This window comes from Branchiostoma floridae, chromosome 14 (genome assembly GCF_000003815.2).
Source record: "Branchiostoma floridae strain S238N-H82 chromosome 14, Bfl_VNyyK, whole genome shotgun sequence".
NCBI lineage: Eukaryota > Metazoa > Chordata > Leptocardii > Amphioxiformes > Branchiostomatidae > Branchiostoma > Branchiostoma floridae.
Genome location: NC_049992.1, coordinates 11,529,951 through 11,545,436, shown reverse-complemented (window position 1 = coordinate 11,545,436; position 15,486 = coordinate 11,529,951). Strand labels below are relative to the sequence as shown.

The 15,486-nt window shown below is 40.1% G+C and overlaps 2 protein-coding genes across 2 annotated transcripts in view; both read right to left on the bottom strand.

Annotated features, from left to right (window-relative positions):
• Positions 1-50: 50 nt before the first annotated feature.
• On the bottom strand, positions 51-5,587 carry LOC118430124 (serine-rich adhesin for platelets-like). The gene is made up of 6 exons (XM_035840835.1): positions 4,456-5,587; positions 4,115-4,209; positions 3,542-3,730; positions 3,180-3,308; positions 2,900-3,036; positions 51-2,688 (listed from the first exon to the last, which is right to left on the bottom strand). The coding sequence occupies exons 1-6, from the start codon at positions 4,760-4,762 to the stop codon at positions 51-53; spliced, it is 3,495 nt and encodes a 1,164-aa protein (XP_035696728.1). The 5' UTR covers positions 4,763-5,587.
• A 138-nt stretch (positions 5,588-5,725) lies between these two features.
• Positions 5,726-15,486, bottom strand: part of LOC118429985 (phenylalanine--tRNA ligase beta subunit-like) — a 28,471-nt gene continuing 18,710 nt past the window's right edge. The window contains exons 6-18 of the mRNA XM_035840644.1: positions 11,755-11,870; positions 11,181-11,331; positions 10,859-10,967; positions 10,418-10,550; positions 10,211-10,262; positions 9,765-9,826; positions 9,494-9,597; positions 9,219-9,319; positions 8,731-8,811; positions 8,362-8,454; positions 8,035-8,152; positions 7,564-7,719; positions 5,726-7,079 (exon numbers count right to left, since the gene is read on the bottom strand). Coding sequence (XP_035696537.1) covers positions 6,928-7,079; positions 7,564-7,719; positions 8,035-8,152; positions 8,362-8,454; positions 8,731-8,811; positions 9,219-9,319; positions 9,494-9,597; positions 9,765-9,826; positions 10,211-10,262; positions 10,418-10,550; positions 10,859-10,967; positions 11,181-11,331; positions 11,755-11,870 — 1,428 coding nt within the window. The 3' untranslated portion in view covers positions 5,726-6,927. The remainder of the gene's footprint in view (positions 7,080-7,563; positions 7,720-8,034; positions 8,153-8,361; positions 8,455-8,730; positions 8,812-9,218; positions 9,320-9,493; positions 9,598-9,764; positions 9,827-10,210; positions 10,263-10,417; positions 10,551-10,858; positions 10,968-11,180; positions 11,332-11,754; positions 11,871-15,486) is intronic.

Genomic DNA, 15,486 nt, shown 5'->3' with positions numbered 1-15,486 from the left:
AAAGTCAGGCGATTTCAAACTTGTTAATCGACCATTGCCTGGGAGAAGTATCACATGTCCGTGCGTCGAACTTTAGGGGGCGGTGGTCTGTCATCTCTACGCGATTCAGTAGAGGGCTCACTTGAGCGGTGCCTTTCCATAAACCCATCGGTGAACCGCTGCAGTCTTCTTAAAGCGTCCCCGTCCCCTTGTGGCAGAGGCGGTTGTCCTCTGTTCTGGACAGGCTGAAGACGGATTCCGCTCGATGTGTATCCAGTGGTTGCTACTGCAGTCACGCGTTCTGCAGGTTTCATGACCAGTGGAAGTCTGAAAGTACTAGTATTGGGTCTCTTCAAAACTGACCCTAACCGAAACATGGCTGCAGCTCCACATGTACGATGAGCGACAGCATTGGTTGTTGGGCGTGTGAATGTGGAGGGTGATGTGTAAGTTGTTGGCAGGATCACAGTGTTGGAGGGATGACAGACGACGACGCGAACGCCTCTTGCTGGTTTTACTTCAACGGCCGACTTTTGAACATTTTTGAGGAAGAGTTGTCCAGTGGTTGGTACAGACTTTGGTATCACTACAGCAGGTATGGGACAGGGTTTCTTCGCGAAGTTGATGTGACGAAAATGAGCTGGCGTTGGTCGGTGGAACACCCTGGCGTGCTGGGTGTTGGTGATCCCTGGTGCCCGGACCGATCCGATTGGGACAGCTCCGACCGGTCTTGTGAAACTGCGAGCATTCGACAAATGAATACTGGTAGTCGTCGCTATTGAAATTGGCGTCGTTATCTTCAAATGTCGCACGGTTCCTGACGTCCAGGTTTTAGGAACAGAGTCGACAGATCTGGGAACTGGCTCGCCAGTTTGCCCTTTCCCTTCTCTTGGTTTTTGGAGAGAACCAACTTCTTTAGTATTTGAGCAGAAATTGTCAGTTTTGGCTGCTGTCTCGGGATCCATTCGGACGCAGTAGTCGATTATATCCTGTAACTGATGACATTGGCAGATTCGCCCCTTCTTGTAGTGCAGCGTGGTCGGATGGCTGTTCTTTGAGTTCAGAGAAGTGCCATCAGACACCACAGTACAGGCGTTACTATTGGCTTTATTAAGGCACTTGGTGTCGGTTGTTGACAGCTTTGTTTGCGTGCCTTGGACTTGTGTACAGCTACCCTTCGTAGTTTCTTTTATAGGGAGCTCTTTATTCAGAGTTTCATATCTATACAGGTCACCCTCTCTCTCAGGTTGTATCATTTGCGATGGGCTGGGCTTCTTACTCACTTTGGTTGTGTTTTTGGTTCTCTTTGCCACGCTTTTTTCTTCCTTCAATTCCCTCCACATCTTAGTCTGCACGACTTTGTTAACGCTTTCCTCTTCACTTGCTTTTCTCTTTCGATCCGTCGTGCCTGGTGCTGATGAACTACAGTCATCTGTACTGGAAGTCGGTCGGTTCGTTTCTTTCTCAGAGTCTTTTGCAGGCTTCCCAGAGTTAGTGCATGGCTTTTCTACTACCACAGTCGTAGGTCTAGGCTGTAGGCGAAGCACAATTGTCGAGGGAATATCAGAGGAAGAGACCTTAGCTTTTGCTTCATGTCTCTCTGCTGAGGTTTTCGCGTCCTGTATTTTTTTATTTGATGAGCTGGCTGACGCTTTTGCTTGTGCATCTGAGATGAAAAATCCAAGAAGAGGAGGTATCTTAGACGCGCTGGAGGATGTCAACGTGCAAGTGATTGTTGCTTCAGGACAGGGCGAATTTCCTGTGGAGATTTGAACATTCGTCGGTATTTTTGACGTCACGGTGGTTGAAGAATCATTCCTTTGACTTAAGGTTGGAGATTTCTTTGTCCACTGATTTTGAAACTGAAGGGCATGAAAGGGGATTCCAATGGAGGCAGCACGGTGTACGACTTCTCCAGACTGTAGTGGCGAATCCCCTCTTTTGGAACCTCCTGGTCCAACCCTTGCAGTAACGGCAACACATGGCACATGCTTCATTTTCTCAGAACCCTTTGCTGAACCAGCTGCACATTTGTCTGCGTTACCTTCCAGTCGAACAATGGGGATGTTGACCACCGCAATAGGTACCGCTGATCTCTTACTGTCCAGACCTTCCGCATGTCTCATCGTTTGTGCGACAAGGGAGGCAATCATCGCTCTCTGCGACGGTTGGCTGGACGTACGCGACGTCTTCTCCACGTGTTCGCTCGGAGCTGACCGCAGATCGCCTGACTGTTTGTCAATGGTCGATGTATACGCCGCTGGAATCAACTTGCTATTACTGTCCTGCTTAGTCTGTCTTATTTGTGGCTGTTCTTTGATCCCCTGAGCTAGCTGAAGATTAGCAACGGTGCTTTGCTTTGCGTGTTCTAAAGTCGAAGCTGCATTCTTGTTTTTGCATGGTGAAGCGCCTTCGGTCACGGAAGGCTTCGTATCAAATCCAGACAATGCTTCGTCACTCTGTGCTGCAGAATCGAGGTTATTCTGGGGGTTATTTGCAGCCGTCGTCCTTGTAGAAGTTGTAGAGGATAAGTTAACCAACGCCTCCATCGCAGCCTCCTCAGCCCGATTGAGTGTTGTTGGTGGAGCCGTCTCTGATTGAGGCAACCTGACAGGTTCTACCGGACGTGACGAAAGGTTGCCTGACATTTCCGGCTGTGACGTTGACGACACTGACATGCCTTCACGCTGCCTTTCTGAATCTTTCAGTCTATAAGAGAATAAACACAAATATTTTATTCAAGAATCTTGCGGTAAAATGATCTACACGCAGATTTCTTGAGTCATCACGATAGAGCAAATGTTCAAATATTCCGATCAGTATCAATATTAAGAATGATTATTTTGTTAACTGTACACTATGTATAAGATAAGATGTTAACTGTGTAAGATGGTGATGTTCGAAAGGTGGATGACCCTACCTGTGGTCCTTAGCTCGTCTGTTCTGGTACCATATCCGCACGCATCCCTCCGTCAGTCCTGTAGCCTCCGCCACGGTTTGGCGACGTTCCTTGTCAGGGTAGCTGCACTTCTTGTACTCTTCCTCCAAACGTTTCAACTAAGCAGAGTTCGGAGAAGGGGAATATGGATTAAATCAATTCTTGATACTAAAACACTTTAAGATATTCAAAGTGATTGATCAAATTTCAAAAGACGCAGCATTTTGTAACTGAATAATGGATTTTGAAGTTAGTTGCCCACCTGTTGTGCTGAGAAGACAGTCCTGGCCCTACGTTTCCTGTTGTCCATGTCTGGACTCGATGGGTGGAAGATTACTCGGCAGTAATCAGGCATCGGGCGGATCGTAGTCTTACCGGGAATGAAGATCCTCTGCGGAAGGATGCACACAAGATCATTACATGAAATCAGACTTGCATGGAAACCCATTACTGTATACGAAAGCTTGGTAGCTAAATGCACTGTTCTACTTTCTACTGAAAAGTGAACGATAAAGTTTGATAAGTCGCAACTTGTACGTGTTTGTTGAAAAAGTTTACGATTCAACTCTGTATATGTCCATTCTTGAAGTTAGAACTTCAAAGGAAATTCATATGTGTTCATACTTTTGGAGATGGAACTTGAGCACCAGCGACCGAGGACGGAAGTGCAGGAGTTTCAGTACCAGCAGTGTGTTCTGAACTGACTTTGGAAACAGGAATTCTCGAGCTCACTTCTTGAACAACGTTGACAGCGGGTGCCGATGTGGAAGGAACCAAGTGATGGTAACGCTGAGGGAGTACTTCGTTAACAACCTGATAACAAATCGTTATAAACACATTTCAATAACAAACCGATGCGATGTTAGGTAATAATATGTTTCTCGCATTTTGCGAGTGTACAATGCTGTCACTTTCTGCAAGACTATCGCACATTTCAATCATATTTTGCGAAATAAAAAGACACCTAGCTAATGCAATGGAGTTGCTTCTGTTTGTCTATCAGTAGATCCAATTTCTTTCAAAATGCAATAAGTCGAGTGGGATACTTTATGGTGCAATAAAACATTGTACGCCAGGGGAGCTTTTGGATGGTCCGAATTTTTGACGGGTTCAAAATCCTCTTCTGATTATTCCATGGATCCAGTCTTATTCCATGGATCCAGCCTATATAATAACGTATCATAACACCAGAGGTACCTGCGGCTCAACATCTCTCAGCGCCGTGCACAGATCTGCCAGTGTGGAGATGGCGCTCTTGGTGCGGGAAGCGAGGTCATCGGAAGAAGAAGGTGCTGGAAAAGGGTAAATTTAGATAAATTCTTCTATCGAAAACTTCAACCTAGCTAATTATACCCTGACAATAGCGACCAATTTTGTTTTGCCTTATCGTTGCAGGAATATGTTCCCATATTTGCTATTTAACTCTCTTACTTCTATTTACATCCGTATCGTATCCTTTTCGTTTTTATGCAAAGCTACCCTTTACCATGGCGTCCCTTACATGTAGGTAGATCTTACTTTTGTACACTCTTACGTACCATTGGCCTTGTTTGCTCCGGTCTGATTTCGATTTTCAGCGCCCTGAGACAAGGCGGGATTTGATTGGTCGACGCCCTTCATGCCCAACAATATTTCAGATGCTCGTCTGACTTCGTCCGGAGGAGAAGAGACATGCTTTTGTTCATCAGCGGTCGTGGTTGACGACTTCATCTTGGCAACATCTTCAAGACTTGTGAGAATCTTGTTGAGAAGTACTTTCGCCGTGTCTCCATCCAAAGATGAGATGTCTAGATTCTGGACAAGTTCTGTGGCGCTGGAACGGGTCACCTTGTCCCCCTCCGCCATTTCATCAGGTGTTCCCTTCCTTCCCGCCAAAACTGCTTCCAGAACTCACTACCGAATTACGTTTGAAACGAAAACCTTTCTTGCAGCACACGTTGTTTGTTGTCTTTGCCCCAATCAAGAGTCTAGTAATATGCCATAATGTTGTTGTAATTACCGTTAATTGTCGATTTAAATGAGTGTTCCATTTCCGTGCGTTCGAAGAACTTATTGTTCTGTTCTAATCAAGGTTCCAATGGAACGATCGAATTCGAATGTGGCAATGTCACAACTATCGAATATCACGTAATTCCAGTTGTTCGACTGTGACCTTACGTGGGGTCATTCGAAATCATAATCGTCCACACTTTTTCAAACGTAACAACAGTTAGTGTTGTAACAAATAGGATGTGTTACATGATAACACAACCTTTCTAAAAATAGTGCTGACGTTTGCATTTACTCGCCATGGTTACAGTACCTGGTACGTTGCTGATCACCAGAAGAATAAAAACACAAATGACTGTGGTGTCATGTGGTAGGGGGTGTCTGTGACATACTCACTCAGCGCCAACGACAGCGTGCAGTGTCTGTACTACTTATTCAGCACAAGGGATTGGGATGGTATAATGTCCGTATTAGTTACAGCACAGGGATGATACTGTATGTAACACTTTTTCAGCACCAGGGACAGGGACACTACCTAATTCAGCACCGGGAACGGTAACGTAAGTGTCTGTAACGTTAGCACTTATTCAGCGCTACGGACAATGACATTAAAAACGTTTGTGACCTGTAGTACATGTTCAGCGCTAGCGCCAGTTATATAATCATGTCTGTGGTATTTTTGCAGCACAGGAATTGCACTGTTTACATACAAGATATGCACCTGGGACAGGAAGGGATAACCACGCTGGTAATGTCATTCAAAGTATAGGCAGTAAACTACCAAAAACTTTCAAAGTAAAACAAATCTGTCATCAGAAGTACTGAAAGTTGGTCCTTTATTCATAGCAATGGGCAGCTTTAGGTCAATGTTACAAGTCTTAGCAGATTGGTAATGTTATAACTATCAGGAAAATTGTTCAAAACAGGAAACTTCTTTTAACTTTTTGTCATACATGCGCATAGAAATTTTTTTTTGAGTAAGAGAGTAACGGTATATTTCAATATTTCATCTGCAAAATAACACCTTATAATGCACTTTCTGTTATGGCATGAAAAGTGCATAAGCCTACAGAATGTAGTATCAAGTAATGATAATGACAAATATAGGCATGTAGATATTAAAATCATCTTCATACACACTTAAACTACACAAAATTCGAAATATAAGATTTTGTAGATATTTTCATTAACAAATGTTGAGTCTCACTCCCATGTCAAATTTTACAGTCCTGCCATTCATTTAAGCATTTCAAACGTTAGATATTAAAACTATCTACCCATCATTGACAAGATTGTGACACCCTGAGCCAAACGTCACCAGTGACAAGCTATTTTCACACAAAAGGACCTTCATCCATGGATGGTGGCTGTACTGTATAACATAGATTTTGACAATTACTATCTAGTCATTCTACAAGGAAGTGTTCATAGTTGCCAATTGGATAATTTTGTGAAGATCTCATATTGTAGGTTCCTCATACTGTAGCATCACACATAGGGGAAGCAGGGTCATCTCACCAAGTAGCCTGTTTTAATTATAGTACACAGTTTTCCCACATTGACTAGTCTGTGGCCATATCTGAACCACAGATATGGTACCAATTTACATCTTACAGTGTCTCCCAAGAAACCTTATATTACCCTTATTAATCCCTACCCTTCTCTTGTCTATGCCCCTTTTCCTTAACTTATATATTACTGTTGTTGTTCCCTCCAATATCCATTCCTACATACTACCTTTGAGCATACATTGGACTGTCAGTCACATTACTTCCAGCAAATTGTTCAATATGTTCTTAAAGTGGAATAAAGCCCTTTTCATGCAATATCTCATGACTGTTCTTTGCCAGACACAAGGTTGCAAAGCTGATGGAGTAATCATTCTGAATGTGACAGAATTGCATGGTCACATGATAAGCTTCATGCCCATATTTGACATTCTAAGAGGATGCTGCATGATGGGATAATCATAGCCACTTCCTATAGGATACTACACCACCCTAAAGCTAACAGCTGATTGGTTAAAGCAGTGCTTCGAGGTTGATTTCCAGAGCTGCACATGGATTGTTGAGTTCAAACTTGGTGATGACATCAGGATGAAGAACTCCCAGCTTTCCCACCACCTGAGCTTTCACTACAACCTCTGCACAGCGCCCGGGGAAGAAGGTGGGATCTGTGGAGAGGACAAACAGTTTTTTTAAATTCTTCTATCTATATCAACTTTTAAACAGCATTAGCAGCTGGACTGCCAAAGGTAGACAAAACACTGTCAGTGTCTGAACTCAAGAAAGAGTGAACTTCACATAGTTTACAGCATCAAGATTCTGTATCAAGATGAGAGCAGTCTACATGTACAACTGAAACAGTTAACATTCAGAACAAGGTCTTATGACCCGTTTGGAAAATACATATATTTCATGTTTCCTCTAGTTTGCCCCTTCCCAATTTGTAATCACTTGAATAGTAGTTTGAGATTCCTTGCAATAGTTGCAAAACGTTATAGCAGGACGTCTAACTTACTCCAAACTTACCCATTCGTCTTAGGTCATTGAAGGAATGCAAAGAAAATAAGAAAGATCCCAACAGCTGTTAAGTGTACACTTTAAGGATGAATAATTTTTTAAGGTGAAATAGAAGGACTTGACGCCAGGACTGACCATCAGCTGCCCTGATGAAGTAGCCACTCCCCTCCTTACTGTAGGGAACCTCCAACAGCTGCATGAACCTGTCCAGCAGGCCGTGGATGATCTCAAACCCGGGGTTCTTGTTGTAGTACACCGCACAGAAGTGGCGCTCATTCCTCGCACCAACATCTACAACAAAGTAGGAAGAGTTACAGAGAAGTACCAGACCTCAGTGCACATAGAATTGCCATGGTTCCCATACATCAATACCAAATACAAATATTCCATTATTCCAGTATTGTTGCTTAATATGTAAAAAACAAATTTCACATTTTGGAACTTATTTCTATACATTTTTTTAATCATAAATGAATTTTACAATTAGCATTTCACATTCACTATAAAATGTGTAACAAGAGATTTGACCAAAAATGAATTTACTAAAGAGGACATAGAGAAAATTGTGACAGATAATGGCTAAAGAACATAGCTTGTAGAACCAACCTTTGTCCTTGTCCTGTAGCATGATATCTGAGATCTCAAACAGTTTCATGGGCAGAGGCATCTTCTTGTTGGAGGCAACAGTCTTCAGGATGCCTGGAAGCAAGGTTGTTCTAGCAATCTGTAACCATGGCAACAATTACTGTTGTAATTACTATCAATTAATGTTAGTAACTTCATTGAACAACTAGATTCATAATCTATTAAACTATCATTTGTATAAAACAACCTTTTGTGGTGTCTAAAAATAAGACCTTGTAAGTTGTTAGTCAGTATGTAAAATGTAAACTTGTCTATTATATTCAGTTTGGGAAATGTTGTATTTCTTACCTGAAATTCTAGGGTTTTGGGGTTGGCAATGTGAACAGCTCCAGAGGAGTCAATGTCTTTGTTCAGTTTCCCTGCTACATCATCTCTAGAACACTGGAAGGTAACACAATCACTTTATAAGCATGTAAAACATATTTGTATTAATAATTTTCAACATGCCAATTATGCATCATGGAAAGGACTTTGTCTTATACTAACAGAAGAACATGCAACAAGCATCAAAGAATCAGAAACACATCAATACATACATTGTACAAACTTTGTACATGGGTGTCTTTTGTGTTCTTTATTCATCAGGCAAACATGTATGTAACACAACTTTTGATTGGTCAAACAACAGTTTATGAAATGATGTTGATGCTGTCTTACCAATGAGAAGGACAGAACCTCTGTGAAGCCTGCAGCTGCGATGTCTTGTCTCAGGAGGTCTGCGACCTTATTCAGCCCAAACTAAAAATGCAAAAAATCAAGACAAATTGTATATATAATGTCCATGATTATATCAACATAGGTTATGAAAGCATAAACAGGCAATATTACTGCATATTTAGCATGTCAAGACTCAAGAGTAGCACTTAACATGACATATTACAAATGGGTTTAAACTTTTGTATATTATATATAAATTTAAAATTGTGAAAGTTGTTCCTTTTTGAAGTTTTCTTCCATCCTATCTCGTAAACAACTATAATTCTGTTTTAGTAAGAATTAACCAGAACCATGTCAAACAATTCTATTTGCTGCCGGGCCCTTCCCCTCTAGATCATCTTCAAATGCAAACAAAAGCGTTTGACTTTCAATATGTGCACATGGTATGTTTTATAACAGATCATACTTCTGATGTTTGAAAGACTCACCTGGTCTGCTATGGTGTTGGTTTTAGGTATGGTCATCTGGATGTTGTTGTAGCCATATCCTATAGCCACATCCTCCATGATATCACATGCATGGATGATATGTGGGAATGGTTAAGGAAACAAACACCGCTAAACTTAACAAAAGGCATTTAGGTTGACAATGGTTGACATAGATCTAATAGAAACTTTTGTTGAATGGTCTTTTCAGTGTTTCTCTCAAGATGCCTATCACTTTCAATCAATTTTGAACCAAAACAGTAGTTGAAAAAGGATATCATATCTTGTGGGTGGGATCTCAACTTTGACCTTTGACTCTTCCACAACCTCCGATGACAAGCACATCCTGGTCAGTAGTTTGGCTATGGACTCAGGACTCTCACTACAAAAAACAAAAATGAATCATAGCTTGCATATCAACATCAGTGAGGACATATATTGCATTTAGGAATAGAATTTTTAAAGTTTCAGGAGAACAATAATACAAGGTCAAAAAGGATATTAGGATAGATTTATGAAAACAACTTGAAGAAAGTAGAAACAACAAACCTTATCCCCACACTTTTGTTGATCCAGGCCACATCAACAATCTCCTCTCTGTAGGGCAGAGCCTGGTGAAAGAAAGTAGAAAGTTTAGAGAGAGTGAGAAGGCCCTGCCCCTGAGGTACACGTATGGCCAAAAAAAGGCATGAATGTTTTACTTAACAACCTCTGATCACAAGAAACAAACATGTGAATAAAATGTCTGTCATACAGTGCATGTAGTAGCCAAAATTGATTTTTTTGCTGAGCACAGTGTCAAAAGAAAAGCACTTCATGCAATATGTAATTAGAGTCAGATTTATACTCGTAATACTAGTAAGAATTTATGTTTCATTAACATCACCATCACACTGCTTAAACGCATAAAAAAGGAATTAAAAGACGTGCCATGACTAGATTATTGGATTTTGTATCAATGTTATATATTTCAAAAAGCCCTATTCTCTACTTACAGGATATGTGAGCTTGGTACCATCTGGGGTGATGACTTCTCCAGACTCCACTCTGTGAAGTTAAAAAAAGATAAAAACATTTTGTATTTTTCATACAAATTCTTAGTAGGAAACAAGTAAATCAGTTCAAATCCATTCAAAAATGAACAGCCTCAAATACTCTTCATCAAAATCATAATTTTTATTACAAAAGCTGGTTGAACTCACGTGAACGGTGTCTGGCAGTACTCAGAAAACATGGTGACCAGAGAGTCCAGCACCATCTTAGCCTTGTGCAGGTCCGTGGCCGTACACTCGATGAAGATGTTCTTGGTGTTCAGTGTAATCTTTGAATGCTCACCTATGGAAAATACCATTAGAAAGGATGTTAGTTAAAAGAATGGCAGAAAAATAATTTTAAAGTTAAAAAGGTGAAATTGGTATTGGGAGAATCTCAGTCAAGACATAGTTTCCTCACATATGTATGAGTCATGTGTAGAAAATGAAAAATTGTTTCCTGTTTGCTTAATATTTTTGTACACAATAGCCCTGTCACTAATGCATCTTAAAGTATTATTTAGGCAATTCCAGTATTGGAATAGTTTCTATAATGTATGAAACTCAATACTTGATGCTACTACCCTGAACAAAAAATGGTATCTTCCTTACCATTGATTATAGGTGGCATGGACAGGACCACACCATTCTGGTCATAGATGATGGGGTACACAGGCTTGTCCTCAATAATGTGAAGGAAGTGCTTTAGATGGCTGTCAGACTACAGGATCAAGAAGAAAAATTACAAACAAAACCATTCCTGTGGTCTTTGCTTGTGAAAAACTTCTAGCTTGATTCAAGTATATTTCTCCTCTTGTCTTGTATTTCGATATTTAAACTTCTGAATCACTTCTGATCCCACCACGTACAACAGACACAAGCAGGAATCCTGCAGGCATGGATGTTTAGGAAAGAGAAGAACCCCCTGGCTAACCTTGTATAATTGCATGAGCTCCACAGCTGTGTACTCCTTGGTCTGGTTGAGAGGCTTGAACTTGATGTCTGCCGGTGGCTTTGCATTGTAGATGAAGGGACCTTGGATGGTGTCAAGGTCATGGGTTCCTATGGCAACCAGGCTTCTCTTTCTGTGGGCATGAAAAAGAAAATATCAGCACCTTGATTGTACTGCTTCACCCCTTGAGGCATTTTTAAAACTAAAATGCTCAAATAGTATATTGATTAAGTTTCGGGTGGGAGGGAGTGCAAAAATGAGAAAAAGTGTACATTTTCCCCGATGATTTTTTAGCATTCACTGAAAATATCTAATTAGTATGCAATGACTTGCGGTGGGAGGGAACAGGTGGTTTATGAGGCATTGCAAAGTCTTATATCATTTGATTGAAACAATTCTGTAGTTCAGTACTCTTGCATGGGAGAAATATTTCTGTGTCATGAATTTGAGATAATTTGAATAATTTGGAAGTCCTGACAAAACTATGAAAATAAAATCAACCATGAAAATTCCAAGATTTAGACCCAATTAGAGTATATGAAAATGTTGGTATGACCTGCATAGGTTCTGGTGCAGCTTGTCCTGGAGGTCGATGAAGCTCTGGTACATGGCCTGGGTAAAGTTGACACCCCGCAATACCGCACAAACTGCATGAGGGCGCACTTGTGCAGTCTGAATGTTCATGGAAACAGTAAAGAATTGCAAAATGTCAAAAACACATACACAGTGTTTGCTGATGTTTTTGAAACAAACTGACAAACAAATCAATTAGAAGCTGGCTGACTTTTTATTCCTAATGAAATACGACAAATGAGTATAACATCAAGACTAAATGGGAATTTCCAGTCAGGTTGTTTTGAAATAGTCTGTAAGCACAGCAGTAACTTGTAAAGCAGAAGTGTACTTTCCCTTGGGTCATAAATGTCTATAATCTAATAGTTAATGATTTCTCAGTTGTGGTTAATCATTAAGGTGTTTCTACTTAAATCAACTTCTCATTTTTCAGGTATGTCTAATACCTTGGTCCCTTACAATTACAAAATAAACAAATTGCACAAAAGTGTGGACAGAAAATATATTTTGAAATTAGCTTGTTTTCTCCATGAGAAATGGAGGTATAGTTTTTGGTGTGTCTGTATATGTGTCTGTCTGTGTGTTTGTTTCCAGATATTTGTGGTCACTATAACTTTAGAACCTCTGGATGGATTGTAATGATACTTGGTAAGTGGGGTAGGTACTGCAGCAGAACTACATTTGTAGTTACTGTCACTGTAGCACAACTAGTAATTCTGATTTTGTAACTTTTGATCTGGACATGCTTTGTTCTTGTTTGAATCTTTACCTATTTATGACAAGCTCTTCTGTCTTACAATCCGTATAAATCTTTCCCTTCATAATTTGTTCCATGCAAACTGAAATGACCCTTAATTTAAAAATAATTTTTTTTTTAAATTTCAGAGTCTATTCAGGTAATGTTACACACAATTATTTATTCATTAGGAAATGTGATAAATACATTACATCAGGGCTCTAGCCAGCTCGAAATTTTTTTTCGTCAGCCAATTTCCATTGTTGCGAAAACACTATTCCAGGAGTTCGGGGTACCTTGAAAAACGGGTTTTAATGAGATTATCGTATGCAAATGGGGCACAGACACACATTGTCAACAATCATAACAACAGCAAACCAGTAGTTTTAGTAGTTTTACGACCGTGGACGGCGTCCCCAAGTCGCCTGTAGCTTCCATCAAGGAGCTTTTATCAGATTTTTGTCTGTCAAGCTTGATGGATTAGTTGTAAAATTTTTCCGTCACACGCAGCAAATTTCCGTCAATTGACAGGAAAACGGATGCTGGCTAGAGCCCTGCATTACACTCTCAGGCAGCGTTGCTAATATTGGAGTCAAACATGTTACATGTTACTCATACATATTACACACATCATGTATGAGTCATCATCAAGTGACCGCTTTCCCATACAGGCAAGACGGAGTCCCATATTGGGTACCATCATGTGACTGTTAACCATCACATGAAAGGGGAAGTTCTCATGTTTCTCTTTCAAAGTTTCATTTCCTTGAAGACTCTGATTAGAAGTATTTCCATTGGAAACTTGGTCAACGGTACTTTCAGTTACATTCTGCTGGCCACTGGAAATACATGATATTCTTGTATTTTTCTTGGATGTTTCTTGCTGTACTTTTGGTGTTCACTGTTAGTCAGGTAAGTAAACTTTTTTGTAAGACATATATGCATTTAGCCATCTCCCATCAATGAAATGATTCAGCATTAAATGTGTAATGATAAAAAGTTGGCTTGTTACGAGAATCTGAGCCTATGCCAGTCCTGGTAACATAATTCTTTCTTTATCTATCAGAAATCATTGCAGTCTACTCAAATCCTGCAATGACCATGGGAAAAGATGTACAATGCACCAGGCTGCGACTGGTTACACTGCAGAAGTTCTTATGCCTTAGCATAGTCCTAGCACTATGCACAACAGTAAAAGGTATGGTAACGACTTTATAAAATCACATAACTAATTATAAGTAGAACTGTGTAACTACACTGTTTCAATACAGTACTGGTACAGTCAATTATGTACTGGTCCAAAATACCATACTGTACGGATACTAATTACATAATCTGGTCAAGCCTGACTGTGATGACTATGGAGGAAGGTTGTGAGGAAATGAAAATATAATGAACATGGAGGATATATATGGCCTCCTTTGATCGGTAATGACCACTGGGAAAATCATAATTGATATCAGTCCTATAGCTTTGGCTATGGCTAAACAGTCCTAGCAGAGAATAAAAAACTTTACCACATGGGAATTAGCAATTTGCACATAAAGCATGTATTTAGCTATACATACTGATCCAGACTTCATCTCTACAGAAAGGGACTTACTATCTATAAAAAGAGAATATGGTACATGTACACGTACAATCATGTATATTCCAAATATTCAAATTTTAGTATGATCTATTTTAGTAATTATTCTTACTTGTACTCCTAACAATAATCAATGCAGTACCATGCATCATAGCTTCTAATCTAATCCACAAGTTATCATTTCACTTGGAGAGACTCTAAATGGAGGATACATTTTTTGTCAATCTCAGGAACTCCATGCACCATCGTGAACCAGACTGCTGACTGCACCTTGGCTGGGCTGACACGGGTTCCAATCAACCTTCCTCAAGATCTCATCGAGCTGGACTTATCCAGCAATGACATCCAGACAATAAGAAACAACTCCTTTTCTTCTCTACATCTTCTAGAAATTCTCAACTTAGGAGACAACAGACTGTCAGTTGTTGAACCAGCTGCCTTCTATAACCTTTCCAACTTGGAGACATTGTCACTTAAAAAGAATCATTTGTCGTATCTGCCTGTCGAACTACTTTCCCCTCTTTCCACTCTGCAAAATCTTGACCTCTCCCACAACAGTCTATATAACATACTACAAGCTGACATTTGGAAAGGTTTGAATCTCAAAAGTCTTGATATTTCCTACAATCAACTAATCAGCTGCAAATTTTCAAGTGATTTTGTTAAGATGTCTTCACTGCACGAACTAATTCTGTCTGGAAACAATGTGTCATCTTTGAACTATTCTGACTTCCAACCGTTCCTATTGCATGAGTTTGACTTACTGGACTTTTCTGACAACCCCGTAACTCAAATAGACAGACCTTTCTTCACTCTGTTCAGTACGGTACACATTTTGGACCTGTCTGGCATTCCTATTTTGTTTTCAAACTTACAAGAGGCACTTGAAGGTTTAAGTGGCTGTAACATTACAGAAATCAGACTGAACTATTATAACATTTCAGTCATTCAAGCTGGTTCTTTTGCTTGTCTACAGAACACAAGCTTGAAGACATTGAGTCTGGAGAATTCAAATATCAAAGAAATACAAGACTACGCTTTTTATGGATTGAACCATCTTAAAAACCTATACCTAGCAGGAACTGACCTTACTGTACTATCCAGGCTAGCTTTTCATGGTTTGACTAGTCTACAGGTTTTGGATCTTTCATTGGTTCTCTTGACACAGATTCCAAAGGATGCACTGTCAGAGGTAGCACAAACTCTGAGGACACTAAACATGCTTCAAACTGAAGTTGAAATAATCAAACATGATGATTTTAGTGACCTAACTAACCTGAAATATCTTTATGCTGCTTTAGGCTTTAACAAACTTGAAATTGAACCATTTGGTTTTAGAGGACTTCAAAATCTAGAAGTACTCCAGCTTGATGAGAAAGACCTGACAACTT

Coding starts and splice junctions, on each gene's coding strand:
- LOC118430124 (XM_035840835.1), bottom strand. CDS start 4,762: ATGGCGGAGGGGGACAAGGTGACCCGTTCCAGCGCCACAGAACTTGTC. Junction 4,210..4,455: donor CGGAGCAAACAAGGCCAATG/GTACGTAAGAGT, acceptor ACCCTTTTCCAG/CACCTTCTTCTTCCGATGAC. Junction 2,689..2,899: donor AGACGAGCTAAGGACCACAG/GTAGGGTCATCC, acceptor ATTCTCTTATAG/ACTGAAAGATTCAGAAAGGC.